Here is a 27,877-nt window from a genome sequence, read left to right as displayed (position 1 = left end):
TTTGTTTGTTTGTTTTTTTAAACCAGATTTAAAGTTGCATGAGCATAAAGTGCTGTCTAAAACTCAGAGGTGGCTACTATTTGAAGAAAGCTTTAGGATCAGGCTATGAACATCAATTCAGCCAGGGTTTTAACTCTTTTTTTTGTTGCTGTTGTTTATTTGTCTGAAGATTAGAGATTGTTGAAGATTAGAGAGAATAGTTATAAAAAGCTCTTTTATCATTTGGGATAGGACAGTATTCATGCCTCTAATTCAAGTGCAGCAGCCCCTTTACTAATATTGCCTCTCCTATTTGGAAAACAGTCATAGAGCAATCCTGAGTACAAAAAGTTAATTGCATACATAAGTAAACAACACTGGGGGAAGTATTTTATGTATTTCTTTGCTGTGATTGATTAACTGGAACATGAAAGAAAGCTATCAAACATGGCCAGTTTACACTGTGCAAGATTGCAGTTCAGGAACTTGTTGCAGTTATTAATCTAAACTATTAAAAAGTAATAGTATTAAGAAGAATAGAAGAAACTATAGACAACTGCAGCCTTTATTTTTTTGTTTCTTTTCTCATGGCAGGAAGTTGCAGAACCACTTCTAGACCTGAAGGAAGGAATGGACCAACTGGAGCACAATAAAACTTTGGGATTTATCCTTTCTACTCTACTAGCCATTGGGAACTTTCTGAATGGAACCAATGTAAGTCCAACATTTCCCCTGGAGCTTTTCCTTCAAAAAACAGAAGTCAAAGCCATAGTGACAGCTACAAGTCAGTATTTATTTCTTACAAGGAATGTCAATTAGAAAACTAATTTACTAGTTCTAGTTCATGGAACTAGTGTTCCACGAGTGCTCTCTGTCTCTTTCTGCATAACCTGAAAGAAATTTAAAACTAGGCACTCTCTCATGTAAGTTATTTGAGTTCAGTGTTGATGCTCACCATTCAAACAGTGATAACTGTGTTGTGAGTCATTTCCCTGCAGATGGAGTGATTTTAGGCCTATTCTTCAGCAGTTTAAAAAAAAAAAAGCAAAAAAAAAAAGCAATAAGTTTCTTCTGATGTAGAATTCTTCTTTCCCCTATGCTTCTACTTGGGCATTTTCATGTACTAACCTGCATGGCAAAGAGTAACATTTTTATTTTTATTTTCTTCTTGTTTTCCCTCATACAGGCCAAAGCTTTTGAGTTGAGCTACCTCGAGAAGGTTCCAGAAGTGAAGGACACGGTGCATAAACAGTCCCTTCTGCACCACGTCTGCACTATGGTGGTGGAAAAGTTCCCAGACAGCACTGATCTTTATTCAGAGATTGGAGCCATCACTAGGTCAGCCAAGGTATGTCTGGTGGGTGTATATATGTAACCCATTAATGGATTAAACTTGAGATAACCAACATAAAAATGCTGGTTAATAATTCCTATCTAGTCCAGTGTTTTGATTCTGACAGTTGCCAATACTAGCTACTTGGGAGGAGAGCACATGCAGCTTTGAGTAGATCTCTCCTAGAGAATCTTTATTTCATGAATCATAATACTCATTATGTGCATCAGATGGGGGAATTACTTATTTTTCAAAAACCATGTTGTTTCAATATTTTGAGAGGGAAAAAAAATCTGTTATCCAATTGTTTTTTAAACATCAAAAATCAAGTCATATTTTGGCTCCTAGAAAAGTACTTGTGGCATTGAATTCCACAATCTAATTTTGCCTGTTGTTATATTTGCCAGCTTCAGGTTTTACTTTCTTTATTATATTGAACAGTATAAACTTCTTTTATCTCTATATTTCATGGAATCATGGAGTTATTTAGGTTGGTCATCACTCTACTCATTGCGATGCCAAATAAAAGCAGTCTGCTGCCTTGCCTGCATTTCAAATAATCCTTCTACAGTTTTTTTTAGAGACAGTTTTCACAATTTTTCTTTATCTTCCCTTTTGGGATGGGTTAAAACACAGTATTCCAGCCCGTACTTAGTGATGTTACATGCTTACTACATTTGCCCATCCTGCCTATGCTGTCTTTTGTGGGTTACCTGAGATTTTATTTGTGTTTTTTGACTGTTGCTGTCCTTCTGATACAAGTCATCTTTGCACTGCTCTCAGGGGCATCCAGACAGCTCATCAGGCTTTTAGAACTCAACCAGATACTGAGTTATTCCAAGTTAGTGCCTTCTAAGTATACTTCATTGCGATTCAAAGTAATTACCATGGTCAGCTGAGGCAGTCTGATTGCTCATCTTTTAAATCCCTTGTAACCCTTTGAACTCAGGGCTAATCTGAGTAATTTCTTGCCATCTGTAGATTTTACCCTCTCAGCATGCTTCCTTGTTTCCAGACAATTTTTAAATTTGTAGCACAAACCACAAGACACCTACTGTTATCTTTGTCATCAGTTGACAATTAATATGTATGAATTAGTTCTTTTCTTTTGTTCTCTTGCCTTGTGCTCCATAAATTATCTCCCCTGAGGCTTCTTGTAAAGATTTTGAAAGTCCAGTTTTCTTTATGTGCTCTTATCTGCTTATTGTTATATAAACATATTAGATACCTAGTGACAGTGATTTTTTTATGTTGTTTTGTTCTCCTGTTTTTATTTATTCTTTCAGACAGATTACCTGATACAGTAATAAAGCTAGAAGCTGTGCAGTCTTCTGAATCTCCCTTACTGTTTTTGAAAAAGATAGGTGAAACTTCTGCTGTCCTCTCATTCTCCAAGTTATTAAGTGTAATGAAAGCATACCCATTTTAGTCAGTTACTGAATTACTTTATTCTAATTGCCTTTAGCAATTCTTCTCTTCTGGTTGTTTGCTGCTTTGTAAGCTATCTTCCTCCAGCACATTTGTTTCTGTAATTGAATACTTGCTGTTTGTTTGTGTCTGCTAACAAATAAAATGCAGAAAATAAAAGCAAGTACCGGAATTGGTTCTCCCCCTACATGCTCCTTACATAATGAAGTTGGATAAAAAGAGTTCATCTTCCTTCCCTCCCCTAACTTTTGTCTTCCTCAGTTTCTCTCCTCCTCAGTCATCCACGACCTCCTACATGTTTTTCTTTCTTTAGATACCATAAGGGAATTTGTGGTTTTTGTTTTATATCTTTAGATATTTGTTCTTTGGACTCCATCTCTCCTCTACTGGTTTTCCTCTTCTACAGCCTATGTTTAGGCTGTGTTTTATTGCCTTCACTAGGTCTGGTTTCTCATGCTGAGGATTTTTTATTTTTGTTGATTTTGTTGAGTGATTCTTCATATATTAAAACTTAGGTGTATTTGTTTGTCCTTTCTCATTGTTAAGAAATTATTTCACTTTTTTACATAAGTTAATCGCTAAAATGAAAATCACCACAAGAGAGAATTGCTGCCACCACATTTTCTAAAATCCACACCACCGCATACTGGGTACTCTCACGTGGATCTTCTATTTCTGTTTTTCAGCCTTAGAAAGTGGAAGAAAGCTTAACTCGATGCAGTCACTTGTAAAAAATTTTTAGGTCTAAGAGCATGCAAAATTGAGCAAAGTCTTTCAGTCTGTGGTTTGCTGATCTAGTGGCCCTGCCCAAAGAGGATGAAATTCTGAAAAGGCCAGACAAAATCACATTAAGAGAAATTATAGCCTTAACCTTCTGCGTGACGCCCAAGGTCTCCCTCCTTGGGATGTTCCTACATGTGTTATACCACTGATGGATTACTCTAACAAGTTCTATTCCCACTTGATCTTAGCTGCCACAAATCAAAGAGTTAGGACATGGAAGCCATCCAAGCTGCCCTCTTCAAGAGAATGTTCACAGACTAGGCGAAGTCTTGGTTTAGGAAAGCTGACAGGAAAGGAGAACTAATATTTCACTGTGGATTAGGCTGTATTTTGACCTCCATTTTGTCTACAAACATCTTTCAGAAACCACAAAGGCTGAACAATTTCCATGCTGTAGATAAACAGAGGTACCCCTTTCCTTGAGTTGCACATCACATGAGAATTTCCTGAGTCTTAGTTCACAAAACAAACAAACAAACAAAAAAACCCTTGATGGCTCACCAGAAAGTTTTTTTATTATTATTATAAAAAAAAAAAAGACTTGTAAGATATTACAAGACTCTTTGCCTTTTGCTGAAGAACTGAAGTCATAAAATGGCAAAAAAAAAAAAAAAAAAAAAAAAAAAAAAACAGAAACATGAAAAAGTAACAAAAAAATTGAACAAAAAAAAAAGGTAAGTTTAGGTCTTCATAGTTGTATAAAAATCCCTAAGATCATTTGGGACCTTTGGAACCACAATTTGCTTAGGATCCCATGATTATGAGCACTTGCTTATTTGTTCTCTTTTACATAATTTAATTTGTTTTATTGCTGTTTTTAAATGGCATTGTACCAGAAGTTTGTTGTACCTAACACAGAAGCAGAACACCCAGGTTTCTGCAGTAAAACTCAGGGTTGTTTCTATCAGTTTTCTTTCCAGTATGGCAAGGAGGGAATTAAATGAACAATTTGGATATTAGTGTTAATCTTTTCTTTGGTCCCTTTGAATAATTTTCCCCGTGCATCCAAAAGCTGGCCATTGGCCACTTCCATAGGGTAAATCACGAATTGCCTTAGAGGTTTATGAAAAAACAAATTTCTGGCTGTTTTTTAACCCCTGTAGCAGGAAACTCATGCTGCTTCCAGCTCTGCTTCTGTTGGACTTCTCTTGCCTTTCTCAACAGAAATATTTGTCTGCAATTATCACTCAAGGGTGCTTTCCCTGCATTACTTAAAAAAAAAATGCCCAAAGTGATATTATTTTCTCTGGAAGGAAGCTTGCTTGGAAATGGGGGCACAAGGTTTCTTACGGCTGTGTCATTCCTTATGGTGCCAGCTGCAGCTACTCCAGCTCTGTGCATGGCTTAGCAGAAGCAAAGGTGGGAGCAGAGCAGTATGAGACAGCTAGCTGCTTGTAGTCAGATCGGACTAAGGGGGACGGAGCTGCAGTAGCTGATGAGACTTCAGGATTTGGTCTGAAAGAGAACGTTTGGTTTTGTACATGTACCTGACAGCATTCTGCTATTTCAGTAGTGTTTCAGATGAATTGATAGCAAGTGGTATTGTAAATCCATGATACCAAGAAGTGACCAGCACCATTACTTACTGCTATTGCTCCTCTTCCTCCCAGTGTGAACTTTCATAAACCATTTGCCAATAAATCTCACACAGATTAGTTGTGTTTATTGTAGATTATTTGAGGAACTAAGGCACAGTGCAAAGGCAAGTATTGTACAGATTGATCTGGTCAGTAAGCACTTCTTTCCTTTAATTGTTAATCAGTGGGTTGATTTCAGTGTTTGCATGTCCAGAATTATTTTAGTGAGATGCTGTCTCTTACCCTGGAATCAGAAATGCATGAACAGAAACTCCTTTATCCTTTGCTTGCTCTGAGGTCTGGCATCTACTTCACTTACAGTACATGACCAACAATGTGCAAATTGCACTGATATTGATCTTGGCTAATTCTTGTGATGTTCAGTAAGACAAATAGTGAGAATAGTGGAGAAGACAGAGTTTAGAATGTAAGCCACCAAAGGTCACTGCACTGCAATGACAACATATTTGCAAGGAGAAATGCTCGGAGTTTCATCTGGCACTGAACCATCTCAGGAAAAGACAAAGATTTTGCGTTTCCTGATAGAACTCATCCCTGTAATAATGTGAGAATGAACAGTCTGACCCCAAATTTGTCTGTTTTCCACTGTAGAAACTATCTATAACTTTGAAGAGAGAATGTTTTCAACTATGATGCTGTACATCTTTCTAATACCTGTGATAAAATAGTTGCCATTTCATTGTGAATTTGAGACAATATTTGTCACTGGGAGAGTGTCAGACTATTTAATGCACTTTGTGGGTATAACAAAAATGCAGAGATTCGAGTTTTGCTTAGAAACTGTCTGGATTTGTTTACCACTAAGAGAAACAAGCTGTAGCAATAAACTATAAATGTACTAGCAAACAACATAAAACGTAAACAAGATTACCAAGGCTAAATAACAAGTTATGCACTGGTATTCAAAATACAGTGTAGGATAGTTTAGAGTGATCTTGAAAATGCTTTTCAAGGAGAAACCTCAGGTTCACCAGTTATGTGAAAAAATTGTTTTTGACCCTTTTCAAGGGCTGAAAGTGGGTAAATAAAGGAGGCAGGAAACAGTATAATCAAGTGCGGCGTCTTTGATTTTAGTACAGTTATGTACTCTCAGTAGCAGCAAGTTTAGCCCAGATAATAGAGGAGATCTAGCTAGAAGAAGAAACTTATGTGCAGAACACATTCCAGATGAGGAAATGCTGAAGGAAAATAACCTGGTATCTCATAACAACTACAATTGGCTGTGTATGGGAATGCATACCTAGAATTGAATATGCTGCCGTTAGGAGTATAAAGGAAGCTGCTTAGGGTTTGAACCATCCCATTTAATTCCCAAAATCACCTCAAACAACCCCTCCTCTCCCAAAAAATTATGAGTCCATTTCCTATGTTACCATGAGATATTTGTGGCCGACAGCTAAATGTGTAGACAAATAACATCCCAACCTGAAGACCAAGAAGGTTCTCTGAAACATGTCCTGCCTGGGTGACCAGCATGGTCTAGCATTTCATGAAATAGAAAATATGTAATTTATATAAGCAGCATATGAGGTTGGATTTACTGCATACTGTTGGACAGAATGCGAGCCTTTTAAAGGATCAAAGTTCACGGCATCTGAATGTGCAGGGAGCTAAGTGCTGAGCCAGATGTTGGTGGTGGTGGTTTTTGGAGGAAAAAAGAGGTAAAAAGAGGGAGAACTTGAAGTCATTTTGTTTGTTGGTATATATTGTGATATTGTTGTCTCAACCCAGTGAAGTGAGAAACCTGATAGAATTTCTTTTTGTTATTATGATTGATTCCAAGTCATCCATTACTACGGTAGCAAGCAATAAATAATGACAGAAAGGAATTAAGATTAGTGCTGGAGTTGCTGGCATGGGTTTGGAAGGTTTTATTCTTGATCTGATTGTCCACTGTGCAAAAATACAGTCGTGCCTTAAACTAAAAAATAGCTTTTTTTTTTTTTTTTGTTAAGTTGCCCATTAATGACTTATGGCAGTGGTTTCTCGTATGAGACTGACCCTTGAGGGCTTATATCTCATTAACTAGCCTGTTTGGATGGAACATCTCTGGCTACTCTGCTCTGATGCAAGTGTCTACAAAAGCACTTCTCAGAAGGCTAAGCAGTGGGCTTAGCAAGAGATTTCACAGATAAATAACAATTAGTTCTGAATATTTTTCAGCTAGTGTGGTTGTGAATGGAGAAGAACCCGTCAGCAGGAAGGAGGAACATATCAAATATATCCCACAAGAATTTAGAAAGTTGCCTTTTTTTAAAATTGTTTTATAAGTGAAAATAAACATTATTCAGCGTCTGAAAGAAGAGTCATTTTTACTTTGTGTAAGAGCCTAAGACCACAGTTTCTGTTGCCTGAGGCAAAAAGAAGATGGCATCCTGGCTTGGATCAGGAATGGTGTGGTGAGCAGGACTAGGGAAGTAATCCTGCTTCTATACTCAGCATTGGTGAGGCCTCACCTCGAGTACTGTGTTCAGTTTTGGGCACCTTAGTAGAGAAAGGACATTGAGGTGCTGGAGCAGGTCCAAAGAAGGGCAACAAGGCTTGTGAAGGGCTTGGAGAATATGCCCTATGAGGAATTGGATCTATTTAGTCTGGGGAAAGCAGGCTGGGGAGAGACCTTACTGCTCTCTTCAAGTACCTGAATGGTGATTGCAGTGAGAGTGGGGTTGGTCTCTTCTCACTGGTGACTGGACAAGGGGAAACAGCTTCAAGTTGTGCCAGGCTAAGTTTAGGTTGGATTTCAGGAAGCACTTCTTTACAGAAAGGGTTGTTAAGCACTGGAATAGGCTCCCCAGGGAGGTAGTTGAGTCACCATCCCTGGATGTATTTAAAAACCATTTGGAGGTGGTGCTCAAGGACATGATTTAGCAGAGGGTTGTTGGAGTAGTATGGTTAGGTTGTAGTTGAACTCAATGAGCAAGTGGAAGTAAGAGCAGCAACCTTAATCTCTTTTTGCATATGTGTGTACTGAGTTGAGGAGCAAAAGGTGTTTCCACCTTACTGAAAGTCTCAGAGCTGGGCACAATATCTGTATGCTGCTGTCCAAAGAGAAACCCATAATGGCCATTTTGCAGATTACTGCTTCCTTTTATTTAGCTGAGCGTATTTATAAAATGATACCTTGTCAGTTGTTATCTGAGCACCTGCTGTTTAAAAGTCTTCTGAAGTTCACAGCATGATGCAAAACTCACCTGAATTCCTTCTTAATCATAGCATGATCTTCCAACTGCAAGGAAGAATTCTTTCCCTTCAAGAAAAAAAAGAACAAAAAAATCCTAGCAAATCAATATTTCCACCATTATGCAGTGTGAATTATTTTAGTAAAGTGTTGGAAATAAACGTACAAAATATGCAATCCTTGCTGCCTGTGTGGGGTACCAGGAAGTTAGTGTGGGAGTAAATATGTCTATTCCTGTTTCTTTGTCTATGTTAGACTGATGCACAGAGAACACGTTTGTTTTCTCCTTATCTGAAACATGTCCCTGTGATCATTAGTTATCACTGTCTCTTTTACAAGGTATTTGAGACATTTTCGTTGTTGGAAGACATCCCTAGCAGAACAATAGAGGCAAAAATGACAACAAAAGCAAATTGTAAAGATATTTGCTGAACACTGTGATTGCTTTTAAAAGGTTGTGTACAAATACCAATCTAGGTTTGGACCACTGCTCTCATCTTTTGTAGCCAGTTACCTCTTAGAATGTTGCTAAACTGTTGCTTTGTAGATGTATTCACATTTTACATACATTTTTCAGTGATGCAGTTACCTGCTGTTTTATGATACAAATGTGCATAGAGTATTGGTCACGTAGTCATTGAATTGATGCTGCTCTGAAGACAATAAAAACTTCTTTATTGTCTGAGATGCATTTGGCTTTACAGCAGTGAGAAAGCTGGCATTTGAAATGTCATGCAGGTAGAAGTCTAAAGCTGCAAACTATGAAAAGTTTTGATACGCAATCCAGTCTGACCATCTAAATTTTGTCACCAGGCTGGTAAGTACTAGTATCATTGTTGGTTCTTTTTCTAGAAAGATTTGAAGACTTAGCAGTATTTCTCTGTGCTGTGATGGAAAGCAGCTTCTAGATCTTGATTAGAGGAAAAGGATATTTTATGGCATATTGCACGGGTGAAAAAACTCTACGCACCTCTTTGCATATAAGGCCTAGGATAGATTGAAATGTATTTGATTCTGTGTCACAACTCTGTTTATCTCAGGACTCTATGGAAAATCACAGAAATATCTGCGTAATTTGCTCTAGTGAAATAGCTTTTCATTAAATATCAATCAAGTATGTGGTTGTCTCTGAAAAATTTAGATTTCAAGATTTCATAAGTGGATAATTTTCCAGAAATGTATTCCTTTTATCTACAAGCAAGTGACTGAATTCTGGAGAGCTTGCAGCCAGAAGATTTTAGATTGAAATGAAGATTTGTCACATTCTTGTGTGCTCAGGACAGTTTGCGCATGCTTCAGTTGCATTGGAAATTTGCAGGCAAATTATTCCATGGTATCCAGGAGTTTACAACTTCTGCTTAAGCAGAGCCAGCTGTGTTCCATGGGAATTTATTCCAGGGGAGCTCAAGTGGTACCCTCTTTGCTTAATCTCCTTAGGATTACCACAAAAATTTTCATTTGTGCTTGAAGATTCTGATGCATCCTTTAGCAAGACCTGACATCCCTGATCCCCAGTGAAGTTGCCCACACTTGTGAATACACTGACAGTTAGCAGGTGTCAAGCATGAGGAAATTTGCTGGAACTTTTTCATACAGGCGTGCTGTTGTTCTCCAAAGATCTCCCTTGAGGATCTACAAGCTTGATCATCAAAGATTTTTGATAGATTAAAACTCAATCTGTTTTTAATAAAAGTTATCATTTCATAGAATTAAACTTCTGCGTAGCAGGGGCTGAGAAGCTTTTCCTACCAGACTGGATAATTTTTAGTAGAAAAATCTAGAAATACCTCCTCCTGACTTGATTTTTCAGATGAAATTGATGAATTTGAGTCTTAGATACATCATCTACAGAAAGCAGCAATGTAGAATCATAGAATCATAGAATCACAAGGTTGGAAACGACCTATAAGATCATCCAGTCCAACCATCTTCTCATCACCACTGCTACTACAAGCACTAAACCATATCTCACAGCTCCTCATCCAGATGCCTCTTGAGCACAGCCAGGGACGGCAACTCCACCACCTCCCTGGGCAGCCATTCCAGCGCCTGACCACTCTCTCAGAGAAAGTTTTTCCTCATGTCTAACCTAAACCTCCTCTGATACAACTTGCAGCCATTTCCCCAGGTCCTGCTCGTTGCCTGGGAGAAAAGGCTGAATCCCTCTTCATCACAACCTCCTTTCAGAAAGCTGTAGAGTGCAATGAGGTCTCCCTGAGCCTCCTCTTCTCCAGACTGAACAATCCCAGCTCCCTCAGCCATTCCTCATAAGATCTGTGCTCCAGACCCCTCACCAGTTTCGTTGCCCTTCTCTGGACACGCTCCAGGACCTCAACGTCTTTTCTGTAGTGAGGGGCCCAAAACTGAACACAGTACTCGAGGTGCGGCCTCACCAGTGCCGAGTAGAGGGGGATGATCACTTCCCTGCTCCTGCTGGCCACACTATTCCTACTATTTCTAATGCAGGCTAGGATGCCATTGGCCCTCTTGGCCACCTGGGCATACAATGTGTTTATCATCAACAGTGAAAATACTGACCTGGAAGAGACTTAAAAAAAAATAATACATATATACATTGATATGCTAGAGAAAACAAAAACTCCACAGCTGCTCTGCCTACAGGGCTTTTCTGAATAGCAGAATGGATCAAAGGATGTTTTTATTTCCTTGTGATGAGGATAAAGTCATCACTTTGTAAATCATGGCAAGAAAAAACGCAATCAATACCAGGAGATTTTTAATCATAATGGATTTCTTATGGCTGTACTTAACATAGATCTCAATGGTGAGTGCTGCATACAGATAAAAACTTCATTCTGTGTGATGTGATGTTGGAACCAATATTAGGAATTGGGACTTAAAATAAAAAGAAGAAAACTTACTTTGAGACTTATCTCTATTAAGTATTTATCTCAGCTGAAAAGATTTTAATCCAGACTTTTCCAGAATTGGAATAGCTGGTTTCCAAGGCTAATTTCTTTTGCAGTCATGAATAGCTTTTAGCACAGATAGGAAAATGCACTCCCATTTGAGCACAGTCATTTGTAGTTCACTCTGCAGCGAACTAAAAGCTGTCTCTGTCACTGATTTCCATTTAGCATTAAGGAATTAACTGGAGTTCCGGATCGTAACATTTCAAAGTGATGTGTTTGGAATCTGACAGCTAAATCTGAGTTTTATAGCTTGAGTTCATCTGAACTGTGATGTGGCATTATAAAATACATTTTTCCTGTCTTAGAATTTAAGAATGTGCTGGGTAGTTTTCAAAGTTGTTGAGTTCATACACTTATCTGCTGCGTCTGGGTAATCAAAGCTCTTTGTCCAGTCATTAGCAACACATCTTGAGTGACTTCTGTAGACCAGTGTGATCTGAACCCCTTTTTTGGATGATGAGTAAGGGAGAACCTCTCTTTCACCTTCCATGGAATGCATTGGCTTCTGTCCTGATGACCGTTACTGTAGGATGCAATAGTTTATTTTAACTGTGTTGATGGGCTTTCAAAGACATTATGTAGTCATGTTAGAAGCTAAAAAATTCACACTGTATATCAAGGGATGAAAGGTAGTACTAAGATCACTAAATAACACTTGCTTTTGAATAGCACTTTAAAAAAATTCTAGCCTCTGAATTTTTTGATTAGAAGTCAGCACGCAATTAAGGGAATATAGCCAAGTGCTTTCTAAACTGATGAAGTGTTGGCTGGAGAATACAGTGAGCAACAAGCATGGTATGAAAAGCTATGGGTAGTAGAGAAAAAGATTAACAGAAGGGGAGATAAAGTTTTGTGTTGCCTCAACAGAACTTGCTAACTTACTGGGTCATGTAGTTCTGAAGATTTTAGCAGGGAAAAAAATACATCACAGTGTTTTATTGTACTTTCTGCACGTGCTAGGCCTCCAAGACCAAAATTAAAAATATTTGTATACGAGAATATGTATTTTATTTCAGTTTTCCATACCAACATTCCATGTATAGACAAAGTACAGCAGAGGGAGAGATTTCAGGCTGGCCAGTGCTGAGCACCCTGATCTGCTGTTCATTGCAGAGGAGCTGGTGTCCCTTCCAACGTAGACAATTCTGTGATTCCATGATTTCATAATTACTTAGCAGTAATTAATAATGTGAATGAATATTATTCTTTTACATGAATGGAATTGTTCAGATGTCCAGATATGTTACCAAAATGATTTTTGTTGAAGTGTTAAATATTCTTTATTTTTTTCTTTTTTAGGTTGACTTTGAACAACTCCAGGAAAACTTGTTTCAGATGGAAAGACGGTGCAAAGCATCTTGGGATCACCTTAAAGCTATAGCAAAGCATGAAATGAAGCCAACTCTAAAACAAAAAATGTCTGAGTTCCTCAAGGACTGTGCAGAAAGAATCATAATTCTGAAGATTGTTCATAGAAGAATAATTAACAGGTACAGAATTAGGCTGGCGGCAATGCTATCTTGGCAATACGTAACTAGCTAAAATTATAAATTATGACAAATACAATTTTAATGTTTAAACTGTGTGTATATGGTGCATAAATTCTCAGTGACACTGTTTAAGAAATATTCTCACTCAAGGAAGTTTCTGTATTTCTGATCAAAAGACACAATGATCCAGGCAGTCATTTTTCCCAAGGTGCAGTAATTGGGCCTTTGAACTCCTAACCCCCAAATACTAGCAACTTTTTGACTAATTTCTTTGTTTTCTGTCCTTCCTTGAATACTTTGGAGAGGAATCAGCTTACTCTCTGGTTAACAAGAATATACCATACCACAGTACTGAAGTTCTAATGACAAATACGTCATACTTATAAGCTGAAAGGAGTCCTACGCAATGAGTTACTCTTTAATCAGCACCACCCCTATCTACATGATCTTTGACTATGTCTTTTATGTCTATATAACTGAAAATGGAATTTAAAATTCTTTTCATTAGAACTTGTTGGATTTAGTTTCATCCAATGGAGTTGGCACTAACTTTAGTGCTCTGCAATGTACATATACATGATAATTCCATGATAAACCTGAAGCTATGTGAGTTTGAGTCATCTGGTTGATTTAACTACTTTTCTACAGTTTATTAATGAAATTTTTAGAGAGTTTCTATTTCCTGGAGTATTTCCTTATTGCTTAGGTCAAAATTAGGATCTGGATTCCAAATGTTCCCAAATTTGTGGATATACAAATTGAGAATTTAATTCAGTTCTTCTTTTGTTTTCATAATGACATTTTTTTCATGCCATACGTAAGCAGAAATCCCACTTGCAGAACGGAAGTGGATTCACCATTCTCCTGTTCTGTACGCATTAGACAAGTAAAAAAATGCTAAGTTCTTACATTACATGCTGCAACGAATGCTACATACTTCTCCAAAAATGTATTTGTGAAAATGCATCTTTCTAGGGTTGGGAAAACTTTTATCACTGGAGATATAATTTCAGTTAAAGAGATTCACATGCATTTTTAAACACTCAGTGTGCTATTGTAAATCATGAAAAATAGAAACAATAGTAGAAGTTGTAAATAGTGTGAAAGTTTTGAATGCCATGGAACTGGTAAAACTGTGAATTGATGATATCCCAAAGTAAAGTATTTGGGAGATAATATAACTATGGACATTTTTATGAAACAGAAATTCTTTTCTTCATGTGTTTGCTAGCCTGTAAAACTTCATTCTTCTTATCTAGACTTTCTCCAACATCATAACAGCCTCTTTGAAGTTGCTTAATACAAATAAATAGAATTGAAACTTAATAAATACTTTTTTCTATAGCTGAAGTGAAGTTGGTTGTTCACATGCCAAATTAATCGTATGAAGTAGATAGAGTTCCATAAAAATCTTATCTCCCGCATCAGTCTGGGAAATTGGAATGGGGGGAAGTTATCATAGACTTTTATGTTTTTAATTATAAAGCATAACAATGTTATGCAAAGAATTCATAAAAATTTTGTAGCACAAATGAAATTATGGAAGATAATAAATTAGTAAATGAATTCTCGGAAATGCTGCTGTTTTTCCTAGAAACTATAAATAAATATTTTTCTCCTTTGTATTCATAAATTCATTCTTTTTCAGGTTTCACTCGTTTTTGTTATTTATGGGCCACCCTCCCTATGCGATACGTGAAGTCAACATCAATAAGTTCTGCAAAATTATTAGTGAATTTGCTCTGGAATACCGCACCACCAGGGAGCGAGTCCTGCAGCAAAAGCAGAAACGAGCTAACCACAGGGAAAGAAACAAGACCAGAGGAAAAATGATCACAGATGTAAGTGGCAAAATACATCCCCCAAAGCATCAATTTTTAAAACAGTCTTTCATTGAATGTCATATATGAAGTGTTTCTAACCTTTTTTTTATTATTAGAAAATTCTTCTGCAGTAAATAAGAGCTTCTGTCCTTGAGAATGGATGCGTTTTGCTTTGTACTAATTTATAGAATGAGAACAAACCCAGATGCATACAAAAAGAGCATCTCTGTGTGTCTAAAACAGTGCACAGAGTCTCTGGAGGACACCAGGAACTATGTATACCTAATCAGCCAAGAATACAAAAAGACAAATGAAAACTGTAGAATTTGGCTGCTAGGTGGGGGCATAAAAGATCACGTATGGTGGACCACAGTAGCCATTTAAGTGATTACAACTGAATTTTAAAAGGATTTTTTTTCTCATCTTTGATTACCCTGATGAATATAGCCTTTAATCTTAGTATTTGACATATTTTATGAGTATATACATATAAGCCCCTCAAAAATATTCCTTCTTACCTTTAAAGCACAGACCAGACAATTTTATTATAACAGACTACATTGGGGTTCTGAAAAAACCTGACAAATTTATATATACAGTAGATGTTACCCTGCAAGCTTTGCTGAAAGTATTCTTGCATTTTGATAAAATAAATTTTTAGAAAGAGTAGTTTTCTCAGCATGATAAGCATTAAAAAAACCCTTGATTTTATTTTTGTTTTTTTTTTTTAAGTTGATGTAGTTTAACTCAATCCAAATAAACTTTTAAGAAGTGCCAGTACTTAATAAAAGTTTCCAACTGTCTCAAAATCCAAATCTGGAGTCTCAATTAGATGAGAGTAGCTCATTGCATATGAAGCTACCTCTGCCTTTGGCAGGAAAAGGCCTAAGCTGATTGGAGTTTTATGAGTCCAGCAACTTAGGTCAAAAAATGTGTATGCATTGAGATTGATATAAATAAAGATTATTTTTAATCCATTGACTCACAATTATTTTAAATCTTTCCTGGCAATATCCTCTTTAAATCTGGATATCTGCCCCAACTACAAGGAATGTTAAACCTGTGTTATTATCTCCAAAGATTTTCCTTTTGGTCTAGCCTCAGGTTAAGAAAGGGATTTTAATACATGTAGGGTATAATACAGTCACATAAACTTTCAGAACTACCACTGAAGAACTTAGATAATTTTCTTCACTTGCTTCTCAGTATTTTTACTACTTTCCCAGTCTATTCCATAGCAGATAAAAGATAGCTTTCATCAGAGAGATTAGTAAATTAATTTTTTTCTTTTCCTCAGGTAGCTTCAGTGCTTCTTATTAATTTGAAGAGTAGTAAGATGTAAAGGAGTTCCTGTTTTCTTAGTGTATAGCATAGTGTTTCTGTATTGTATGTAGAGGACAATTGGCTGCAGCATAACCGAGAAGTTTCTCTAAGTCCTACTCCTGCAGAAAATGTGATAGAAAAAAGGAAATGAGACCACTAAAAGCTAGGTTCACGAGGCAGAGAGAAAATAGCCTTTAAAACAAGAAAAAGGATGAGGGTTGATAGCTGGTAAATGAAGAGCAAGGCTGTTGACGAAAATGTAAGAAAAGAGGCAGTAAGGCTTTACCCAGAACAAGTTCCGTTTGGCAGTTGAATACCATCTGACAGGTGGTATTGCACCTAAATCGTCTGGGTCCACTGAAAGGGAACATTTTTTGTTTACCACTATTTAATAATTACTAAATGGTCTTTTTAGCTTGGAAAAAGACTTCGCTGGAGTGAAAAAACATTCTTTGAAATTTCCCTTACAGAGATGTTCTTTTAGGGAGCTCTTTGTGTAGCCATATGGTTATTTCTTACTGAAACACTTTTTCTATAGCCCAGTGGTTTGGCCTTAATAAGCATTTGTTTGATTGCAATACTTAGTAAAACAGAATTAAATGACATTACAGCTTTTTTTGACAACTTCATAGTCAAATCTTCCTCAAAACAAATTTTAGAGTCGGAAGTGTGGAAGATTTTTGTGTGCAGAGTGGTGAAAAACAAGTCTTATTGTAGTATTGTGTTGGCTGTGCTTTGTTTCTGTTTTTCTTACTGCTTTATGTTTGCATTGGGAAGGGAAAGTATATCAGAAATGCACTGACAGTATGTTGAATTAGTAAGAAAACACAGAGAAGAAATTTTAGATCTTGACATTTGAAAGAAACTCTATGTAGAAACTAGTGCTAATAAGAATAGGGACATGGAATTTTAAATATTTATCTGTGATTATCTGATATTTACCTCACTGTCCTTCTGAAAGTTTCCTTAGGATCCAGCCCTATAGTACGTTGTTTTCAGGCAGAAGTATTCCAGTAAAAATGAAAAGCAGTGAGCCAGAACCATCCCAGTCCTTAACAAGAAGGCACATCTCTCATACCTTGGCCTCCTGCAGACTTGGAAGGCACAGGAGTACTGGCACTTGGACAGTCTGCTGGCTCCATGCATGGAGAGCTTTCGTCAGCTTCAGCAACTGCTCACAGAGTATAGGGCTGAGAAACAGGCAAATTTTCATCTTTAGTTTAGCCTTTTACCACAGAGATCTTTACATGTAGTTGAAACAGACTGGGCACTGTCAGTTCAAATCTCAGAGAAAGGTGCCTGCAGGAGAGGGAGACAGAACAGGGAGAGGGGAAAAGAGAATAGCAAGTTGTCATGGTTTCACAGAAAAATTGTCTACTCTGTGTCACTTGTATCTGCCTTTAGCCAGTGATGGCAGTCATTTAGTTCAGGCATGCTAGAAATAATAAGCAAGCAAAAGAAAGAAGAAATGGAATTATAAGTCTGAGCTTTTAAATGATTTTTAGTAATAGTAGGTAATATAAGCATCTGTCTCCCAAATTTATGAAGCTCTGCTTTTTATGATGCGTAAGAGTCTCAATTCCAAAATTGCTATGTAATAGAAATATTTTTCAATGGTAAATCCACCACATACAAATGCTAGCCTAGAGGAAAAATGGGAGGGGGGGAAGTGAGAGAAGAAGGAAGGGAGAAGATATGCACAAACTGTCTTGCAGCATCCTGTAGTGGATGACAGAAGAATCAAGCAACCTTTTTTTTCTTAAAATTTACACTTTGTTCGTACAGGAGGTATTTAGGAATATTGTTCCATTGCTTTTTGGTAATATTACATCTGTCAAAATTGTCCCAATTTATTAACATTTCTCAGTGTATGTATAATAATGAAATGAAACTGGAAGGAAAGGTAGAATGCACACAGCTGAATGAGAGTGGATTCCCTTCCTGAAACTAAAGTTCAATTCATTGATTTTGCTACTTCGTTCCTGTTGTCAGTATTTACTAGGGGCAAATGGCTCTCCAGACATGAAAACATGAAAGGGACCTTGAACTCCTGAGCAGCTTTGGGTGTCAAGCAGTGGTTAGGGGTTTGAGGATGAGTATGGCAATGCCCTGGAAACTAGTGATGGGAGGAGTACACATTGCCCTTAGTATAAGTCCGTTGCAAATAAACACTTACTAGCTATACTAAACAGGCAGGAAAGCCAGCATCTGGGACTTCCCTTTAAAAATCTGGCTTGAGATAATTCATTTTGGTCTGGAGCACATTCTTTGTAATATATGTATTCTGCTCTTGCACCTTTCCTTCAGTGCTTTCTGCATGTTTTTTTAGCTTAATTTGCTCTCCTCCTGCTTTTTATTTATTAGGTAGGTTTACACATGGATTAGAACACAAGCATGTTCTTGCTTCCTGTTCTTCTCCTTTCTGTTTCTAATTCATGCCAAAAAGGGAAGCGGCCTTCTTCAGACGGATTGTTTTACTGTGTGACTCTCTACCCTCCCCCCGACTCCCCAGGGGCTGGAAAAAACAAATGGATCTTTTCATAATGCATGGGGAACATACCTGCCAAGGTCCCTCTGCAAAATATCTGCTTGTCTTACTGTCAGTGCCACTGTGTCCTAAGCAAAATAGGCATCTCATGCTTTGAATAAAACATACCCTTAAAAAGTAATGTTAATATGCTGCACAGCACTCCCACAGCTAATCTTCTTATGGAGATTGTGCTGAAATGAAGCTGAGGGCCAAAGTAAATCAGGCTTTCACTTTTAATGATGAATGTTTCTGGAACAGAATATATCAATCTCAGACAGAAATCATAGTTGAGATGGAGATAAGGTCAAAAATATGTATTAGTAACACAAAGGAGGGGAGTAAATTGGTGCAATGCTTCTTTTAAAGAAGCAAAATAAAAACCACAGGTTAAAAAGATGCGTCCGATTTCTAGGTCTAAATGAAACTTACAGAAACAGGCAGCCCAGATTCTTGAGGAACTGTTTCACTTGTGGAACCATTTAAGTGGGTTTTTTTGTTTTTGTTTTTTTTCACATCACAGTAAAGAAAAATATTTGCTAATTTCCTGTAAACTTCCAGATTCAAGAACACTCTGTGTACCATAATATTTTGACATGTCTATTACCTTTTATGTTGTGTAACTATCCAAATAGTTATACATGCCTGCTGTCATAGAGAGAGAAAGCCCTGATTGGCAAAGGATAATTACATCTCTGTAATTCCCAGGATCTGGTATCAGGCAGCTACTGAAGAACTTTAAACGTGTATTCAAAGATTACTGAGCACTCAATTTTAGTGCTCCATTCAATTGGAACTGGAAGTCGGGAAAAAAAAAACAAAACAAAACAGCTTAAAAGGGATTTAAAGCAAGCACTGAAGTGTAGAGAATAGGGAATTGCCAAGAAACTGACCTCTGCACTGGGAGAAAGCAAGCAGGACCTCCATGCTCTGAACAGAGCTGTAAAAAAGAGTCCTTCTTAGAGTTCTGTTTCCTCAAGGTGAAAAATGGGCAAGCAACAGTATGACTCAAAGGAGAGAGAGAAATATGATGGCTTAGGAATAATTTCAGTTCATAAATTCTCTAAGAAAAAACAGGAAATCTTATTCTACTGACAGTGACAGTCTGTTCTGTTTATAGTACAATTGTGTTGCATTAATTGAAAGACATTAGCCAGTCGATTGTCTAAGGAATGAATTCCTTATATGTTTCGTATTTTTACGGCCTCCTATAATTGTATAAACAATACCATGGTTACCTCTTACTTTGTCGTGGTTTGACCATGCTGTCCCTCCTAAATCTTCCTGTTTGTCCTTCTCTGCCCTGTCCTTTGTCTCCGGTGACAGACTGATGAAGAAGAGGACACCGAGGTATGGTTCTTTCAAAGAGCATGTCATTCCCATGTCCCCTGTGTGCTGTGACATCTAACTTCTAACTCAGATACTATGGACTGCTCAATTCATCTGCTCAACTGGAGCTACAAACCATGATACTTTTCTCATAGCTTTTTGTCTCTATCATAAGAGTGCAATTTTGCAGTCAGCTTTAACCATATGCATACCTGCTCTCTTGAATAGGGATATCCCTATTGATATTGATTGAGATTTATTTAATCTGAGGACTTAATAATTTAAAGTTTCATCATTTGTTTTCTTTCAGCATCTGTCTGCTAAACTGCAAAGTAGTCAGTGATCCAAACGTAGTAAGGATCATCAGTTTATTTGCTTTAAGGATTTCCATGATAATTTCATAATCATTATTAAGCAGTGTGTGTCCAGCTATTCCTGCTTTATAAATTGTTTAAAAGCATCAGGATATAGGGATGCAAAGTAAATTTTAATGGTTATCTTTACCATATGAAGTGTGAACAAGATAACTGATTCACTACAGAGACTAGCTATGGCATAGTCCATACATTTGTCATGAATTACTCCTGAAGATGATGTTAAAACGAATTGAGGAGTGAATAAATAATTCAAGAACTATGAAGTAGTAGTTATATTTATAATAAACCAGTTTATTGCTTTGCAGAGTATCTATTGTGCAATGCATTTTTTGTTCAGCATCAGGCACTGAATATAAACAATGTGGCTTAAAGCTCAGTGTTTCAAAATATTACTTATTTGCTCAAGAGGCTGAGGCTGATCAATGTATATCAATGTCTGAAAGTTTAGGAAGTTAAATTAAACCTCCTGGCTATGTAGTTTCTCCCTGGTGATGGTTTATGCTGTGTAGATTGGGCTGCAGAAAGAAAATTACAGAACTAGACTTCATGCCAGAGTTTAACTAACATGTGTGAATACTAATGGTTATCTGAAGTCATTATCCTTTTACTTTTCCTAAGGCATTATTGATTAGATTTACAACCAATTGTACAGAAGTGAGTAGTCTTAAATGCAAAAGCTGCATGTACTTTCAGAGAAGTCTCTCTAATTTTTTGTCTATTAATTGCACATGATATTCCAGCACTTGCACATCTTCCACATCAAAATATTCCAAGCTAGCACTTTAAAAACAAAACAAACTTCTCAGTATTAAAAATAAATATCACACTGTTATATTTAACTTAGTGCCTTGTAGGGGTTATTGTTTTGCTACTCAGCTTGCTGTCCTACCCTGAAAAGTCATTATGTTAGAATAGAATGATCCTGTTGGTGGTTTCCAGATGAAATATTTTCAGTTTGCAGCCTAACAGCCCAGGGGACTCAATCAAAGCTCTGAAAGTAGGGCTGAGCCTTTTCTTCCAATTTACTCTCTTTAATCTCTGAAGGAAAGGCTCTGAGGTCTGCATTGCTGTAGCTGACTGGCTTGATACCATCAAGTTAATAAGTAATGTTGTTTAGTATGCAGAGGAGGAACAGAATGCAGCACACCTTCCTTTTTATCTGTGCTGGATCTGTAGGAATAAGGAAGATTAAAAGAAAAAAGAAAACATATTTCAGTTTCTGAAAACTGATAGGACTAAAAACAGCAAGGGGCATTATCTATTGATGTCTGTTTGCTGATGAGAGCCTGTCGTTTCTGTGGCTAGGACTGTATTTCAGATACGCTGTAATCTTTCTGTAGGTGAGGGTAACGGAGTGATTATCACTGTTGCAGCCTTTTTCAGGCAGAAGCTGGAGGAGGAGAGCAGCCTAGTGCTTCTGCTTCCAGTGCACAGTGATACAAGCCCCTGTTCTCCTCTGAAAGCCTCCAATCCTGCTTTTGTTCACCTGGCTTCATTTCTGGAGGGCTGCTTTTAGTGGCTGATGGAGCTGTTGTGTGCAGCTAATCCAGTTACTGTTGTTAAGGTTGTTGTGGTGACAGCGAAGTCACGGGTGGGCTGGGCAAGCAGAGGGCAGATTCCAAAATCTCTCTAAGGTTTTGTTTGTTCTCCTAACTGCTGACAGCAATTTTTGTGTTTTGGCCATGAAATAATTTGGCTGGGTGTTTGTGGACCGGGGATTTTTTCAGCGTTACTGGCAATGTATTTTAAGTTTACTGCACATATCAATGTTTTTGAGCAATGTGAGAGTTCTCTGTGTAGCAATGCAGAGAGGCAGACCAGAGACCCCTGTGTTACCAGCTTACTCTGACAGTCCTGCCTTGATAGTGAAAGGTTATGGTAAAGGACAAAGCCACATCAGGGCTATAGGAAAGAAGGGGACAGAAGGGGACAGACTCTTTAGCAGGGTCTGTTGTGGTAAGACCAAGGGGAGGTGGTTTCAAACTAAAATAAGGGAGATTTAGATTGGATATGAGGAAGAAGTTTTTTACGATAAGGATGGCTGAGGCACTGGAACAGGTTGTTGGGAGAATTGTGGATGCTGTGTCCCTGAAGGCACTTAAGGTCAGGCTGGAGTGGGTTCTGAGCTAGCTTAGGTGTTCATCGCAGGGGAGTTGAATGAGATAATCTTTAAAGGGTCCCTTCCAACTCAAACCATTCTATGATCTGCAAGGACAAGGATTTAGGCTTCCCCTCTTACAACTCATCGCCTGGAGGCTGACCCATTGTCTGTACTCTTTTTGGTTAAAAACACAAATCTGCTTTCCTTCCACAGTCTGGAAAGTTCTCCAGCACCTCACCCTCCTCCCCAGTCCAGCCCCAGGGTCTGCAGTATGCCGAGGATGCCGCAGAGCACGAGAACATGAAGGCTGTGCTGAAGACCTCCTCTGTCAGCGGGGAGAGCACCACAGCGCTGGGGGTTCGCACTCGCAGCCGGCTCAGCCGGGGTAAGTGCTGGCAGCTTCCTGTCAGTTATCTTCCTAAGTGGCACTGAAGCTGCAGGGCAGCCTAAGCATGGCTGAAAAGATGGCAGAAAGAGTCAGAAAGGGAGGTGAAAACCCCAGTGGTATTTGTGCACTGGAGGTGGCGATTTGGAGCATGAGCCAAAGTAGAGCTGGAGGGTGCAGCGCACACAGAGCAGCAAAGTTCTCTCCTCTGCCTCGTCAGCTTCACTGCTTACTCACACTCCAGTTTCTATTCCTGTTCTCATTTGAAACCAAAATAGGATATACATGGTGTGGATTTCTCCTGGTTTTGAACAGAAGCAAGAAAAAGAAGCAACTTAAATTGAAGAGAAAGGGCCATGCAGCATTTTATGAATGATAGGAGAGAAAAAAGGGGCAAGAAGAAGACAAAGGATCTTTGATAAGCAGCAGAGCTACTGGATTAAGTGGGGCCTAGGGACATAAAAAATGGCTTTGGACTATCCTGCACCTCCTTTCTGTCGCAACCTCCTTCTCTGAGGTCCACAGTGCTCTGCTCTTTCTAGTGTCAGCATAGATGACTTCTGAAAGCTGACACAGAGGAAATGAAAACCTGACCCAATCCTTTGTTTCCAACACCTGATACTCTGATAGAAGAGTTCAATGATAAAATCTTGGCAATAAGATACCTTTGCTTTATGTCCAAGATGTGATTCACTCGTATACCTCTTCAGAAGAGCAGCCACTAAACCACTTCCTTGTTTCTAAATCATTTTGCAGAGACTGAGATCACCAGTTTGTTTTCTTTTGTCTCTGCCTTATGCCTTCCTATACAAATGCTACCTGGGGGATACTACTGAAGTACAGGGGAATACACTAACATTTAAGTTCATAATTTTCTGTTTTCGTATTTCTTTTCCCTTATATCTAGATATCTTACATTTTCTTCATTCTTTTTGGTGCCACTAATACCATGTCCAGAGCATTCACCACTATGTGCGTGCATTTAGGTTATTAAGGTTTTAAACCCCGATTCTGTTTAATTAGAAGGTTTCACTGTTCCAGTTTCAGAAGCGAGTCAGCTAGATAAAGTAAAAAGATGAAATAATTCAAGCTGCTCTGTACAAGCCCAACAGCTGAAGTAATCCATTGACTGCTAATGAGCAGTGTGTCCTGATAATGAGAGTCAGCTTGCATTCCCCTGAAAAATAGCAGAGGCAGAGGAAGGGTGAGCCAGACAGAAGCTTGTCAGGAGTACTATCATAATGGAAATGCTCTTGATGAGAGCCAGGAGAAAAGCAGCAGAACAAAGTGCTAATCAAAGATGTTGTTTATTGACATCAAAAATGTGATATGGAGTAGTTTTGCCAGTGACTTCTAGCTGCTTGCAATTCTAGCACACCCACTCTTTTACAAAGCTTGCTGTCAGTGTTCTCACTATATACTAGCCTTCAAATTATTCGAAAAAGAAAAAGCACGTGGAACAGTAGTTTGTTGTGAAGGAACCAAAAGATGTGTCTGACATGGCTCTGTGGAGTAAGGAGTGCCAGATCCTTGGGTTGAAAGACATGGCTTTCTATTTGTGGCTTTAACCAACATTGCTTATTTAGCTTTCCAGCTTGCTTTTCTGCTCAGAGCAAAATATGTGCAGTTATGCCAGGACACATATGTATTGAGGACGTGGATTGTCTCTTGTGAAAGGGACAACTAGACATGTTAACCTCTATGTTTTTCCTCTTCCCGTATCCTATGATACAGATGTTTTGAAAGAGATTTTCCTCTTTTGGTAAAAAGGACCAGTCCTGATGATTTGAATCAGTTTTTAACATATGTCCTGTCTTCTAGTCTCTGTAATTGGAGCAGAGGCAAACATGGCCACACAACACTCCAGCGATTCTCAGCTCTTAAACAGTCTGTAGCAGACATTTGCCAATTGTATGGTCATGAATAAGACTCTGAGACTAAAAGGAGTAGAAAGTTGTAATTGCATTTGAGCTCTCCATTCTTTGCTGATACAGCAGAGAGTCTAGGTTATTATTTTACAATATTCTCTAATAGGCAGATTCTTCTCCTGTGGTCAGTTTGAAGTAGCAGTGGCTGAGCTGCCTGCTTCAATTCTCAAGAAAGCCAGTTGCAAAACCAAAGTGACACAAGAGGTTCTTCTTGTCTTTTTTCTCAACTGATTTGCCGGACTTTTCCAGGCCGTATCGGTTCATGGAATGCTAGCAATGACGATTCACCTAATGCAACTGATGATGCAGCAGATGAGATCATGGATCGCATTGTAAAGTCTGCCACCCAAGTGCCAAGCCAGCGAGCAGTGCCCAGAGAGAGAAAGCGGTCACGAGCAAATAGGAAGTCATGTGAGTAAATGGTTACTAAATTCCTCAGAAAAAGCAAATGCGCAAGCATTTATGTATATTGTTGTTTGAATTTGGCTTCTACTACTGCAGACATGCGCTGGTAGTACCTTGGGAGTATACTTATGATTGGAATATACGCCTCCTACTTGTTTCAACAGTGTTGGACACAGTGGGTACAACTTCTTCTAGAGAAACTCAGATGTCTGTGGCAGCAACAGTAGAATGTTTTATGGTGCTTTAGGGCTTCTTGATGACAGTACTTATTCAAAACTGAAGTTACATCAGGACTTCAAACTGAGACTTGCTTAAATGCCATAAGATACTGTGAAGTGGCATAAAGATTAATAGTTCAGTCTTTAAGCTGAATTTATTCACAATCAAGACGTAATTTGAGAGATTTCATCTTTTAAAAAATCTTTCATGTTGTGTACCATCCTTCTGCTGCCTTTAAAGCAAAATGTCTGCTGCTGTTTGATTGCAAAGTGGTTGGAGAAGCCCCTGGGAAGAAAAGGTCACCCATTTATAAAATGGTCTAATGTTGTAGTGTGTGCACAGGGCAGATCTGTGGCATGTGAGTTTGAACAATTTGATTTCGTGCTTTAAAAAATGCAATGTTTAAGAGGCGATGATCTCTCGAGTTTTTTTTCCTTACGTGCAGGGACTACTGCCATTACTGTGAGATGGATAAGTACCCAAAGGATATAAGAATTTGGTGTTAAATGTCATTCACCAAATGTGGCTTTTTGACTACCTTTCCATCCATCTTTTTAGCATATCTGGGAAGTTAGGACAAAGAGAAGTCAACAACAGTGAGTGAAAAATCACACAGAACTTCTTACATTTTTGGAGTTGCTCTAACAAAGTTGTTAATCGAAACCATTTGATATGAGCAGTAGTTGATTGCTATAAACTAGCATGTGCTGAAAGCATATTCACTTTCACCAACATGCTAAGAAAAGAACTTCTGCATGTGGCAAGAGTAAATGCAAAGTGGTCGCTGAATAGATGAGATAGACTTTCAGCAAATAAAACGAGCTGACACTGGATTATTTGCCTTACCCTTTGTCATGCACTGTGCCATACCTCCTCGTGGCATCACCTTCTGCTGCTACCCACTTCCCCACATGGTTCTGGTGCTCTGCACGTGCTGACTGTCCTGGTTGGCTTGTGCGTATGAAATAGACCTCCTGTGTGTTTGCCCATTTCTGTTTTTTCCTATGCTATTTCGTCTGTTAGCAACCCTATCCTTGTGCACACACACCAAAAAGTCTGGTTTCTGCTTCTTACCATGTATCTTTTTTCAAGGAAAGTACTTGCTGAAAAAATAAAGAGAAGATAATGATAATAAAAATAGTATCACAGAGCTGGTTTCTACACTTATTCAGTGCAAACAGTAAAAGGGATTAAGCATTCACTAAATGTTTAGGTTATGACTGATTTCCGCAGTAATTAATCATGACAGACTCCAGCTCTTTTGCTTGTTTGCTCTTCAGGATCTGGATGAGGCTTTAAAATGGATTAAAAGGCAGTTTCAAAACAAATATGAAGTTCAGCAGTTTAGCATCTCTTTTCATAAATAAATTATTTCACTGTGGTAGTAGCTGGTGTACCTGAGTAACTAAAAATTGAGTACTTAAACTCTAAAATACACTCAACTGGACTGATAACACGACAGCTCCAGAAAAAGAGCAGAGATCAGCCCTTGTCAATGCAGAATGTGAATTAAACAAGCAGAAAATCTCTCTAGTAGAAATATAACACAAGTCCTGTATGTAATCTTTTTTGCTCTAGACAAAGACACAAAAATATGAAGTAAAAAGCAAATGATAGTCAAATCATAGTCAATTAGAAATTAAAATAGGAATGTGTTTAAGTTAAATTCAATATGTAATTGTGGTGGGAAAAATGTTTTGGTAAAATTCATTTAACTGTTCTACCTTTTGTCTTTGAGCATTGTGACTGTGTCTACTATGCAGAAAGCTTAGTTAGATCTTAACGATGTGAAAAAATTTGAACACTCAAGGCAATCAGCAGAACCTTAAATCAGGAGGAGGAATAAGGCAGTGAGTAATCCAAAGACAAAATGTCTTTATCTGTTAGATACGAAGGGTCACTGATAAAACCAAACGTAACTGAATCTGACTATGAACCAGTAGGAAGGGATTTGTTCAGCAGGGGCTGAAATGAACTAATGAAAGCTAACGTACATGGTAAATACACGATGTCTGAGTTCCTGTGGTGATCCACAGAGAGAGAATTTATTCTGTTCTGGACCTCTACACAGTGAAGATTTTTAAACATAAAATCTGACATTTAGAAATACAATAACCAACTGGAAGTCATTGCCTCATGATGGGTGTTCAGTGACCTGTCTACTGTACTCAAGTGGTGTTATATTTGCAAAAACAGCATTACAGTTGTATTATTTCATTAGAAGTCTCAACAGAGAGCTGCAGGAGTGAATGAGCCACAGAAGTTGAAATGCTCTTTCACCCCTGGAGGTGGTCACTTAAAGACAGCTTCAAGGCAAGTTGCCATGGGAAGATTCTTCTGGTTTTTTACTCTGATGTGTCAGCAACAGACTCCAACCTCAAGAGATATCAGTTCAGTTTTGTTTTAAAAGCATGAAATAAAAATTAGTTTGCAAAATATACCACTCCCATTCTAGAAGACGGAGGGCAGCTTTCTGTGGGAGAGGTTTTTATAGCAACAGAGAGCTGCTCAACTCAGCAAAGAAATAAAATAAATAATCTAATTTGGGTTGTCTGAATCTTCTGTAAAGTTAAGATGACCTTTACAAATGATGCCATAACAAACAATGAGTGCAGAGGAAAAATGGAATAAGGAAATTTTAAGAATCAGTCAAATAATCCAAATTCCAATTAATATAGTTGATAAAGTTAATCTTAGCAACTTACAAAATGTTATTACAGACATTGCACCACTGGAAT

The 27,877-nt window shown here is 38.0% G+C and overlaps 1 protein-coding gene across 3 annotated transcripts in view; it reads left to right on the top strand.

The window, feature by feature from the left end:
* Positions 1 to 27,877, top strand: part of FHOD3 (formin homology 2 domain containing 3) — a gene marked incomplete at both ends in the record, with an annotated part of 355,589 nt that overhangs the window by 318,007 nt on the left and 9,705 nt on the right. For 2 of the 3 annotated variants that reach the window (XM_079533941.1, XM_079533940.1), the window contains 7 exons: positions 574 to 693; positions 1,166 to 1,327; positions 12,532 to 12,722; positions 14,371 to 14,563; positions 19,722 to 19,745; positions 22,416 to 22,587; positions 24,765 to 24,926. In XM_079533941.1, the coding sequence (XP_079390067.1) occupies positions 574 to 693; positions 1,166 to 1,327; positions 12,532 to 12,722; positions 14,371 to 14,563; positions 19,722 to 19,745; positions 22,416 to 22,587; positions 24,765 to 24,926 (1,024 nt within the window). The remainder of the gene's footprint in view (positions 1 to 573; positions 694 to 1,165; positions 1,328 to 12,531; positions 12,723 to 14,370; positions 14,564 to 19,721; positions 19,746 to 22,415; positions 22,588 to 24,764; positions 24,927 to 27,877) is intronic. The other variant, XM_079533942.1, reaches the window with a different exon arrangement.

This window comes from Tetrao urogallus (assembly GCF_951394365.1).
Source record: "Tetrao urogallus genome assembly, chromosome: 3".
Taxonomy (NCBI): domain Eukaryota; kingdom Metazoa; phylum Chordata; class Aves; order Galliformes; family Phasianidae; genus Tetrao; species Tetrao urogallus.
Note: the sequence above shows the minus strand (reverse complement) of the source record. Positions and strands in the feature narration are given on the sequence as shown.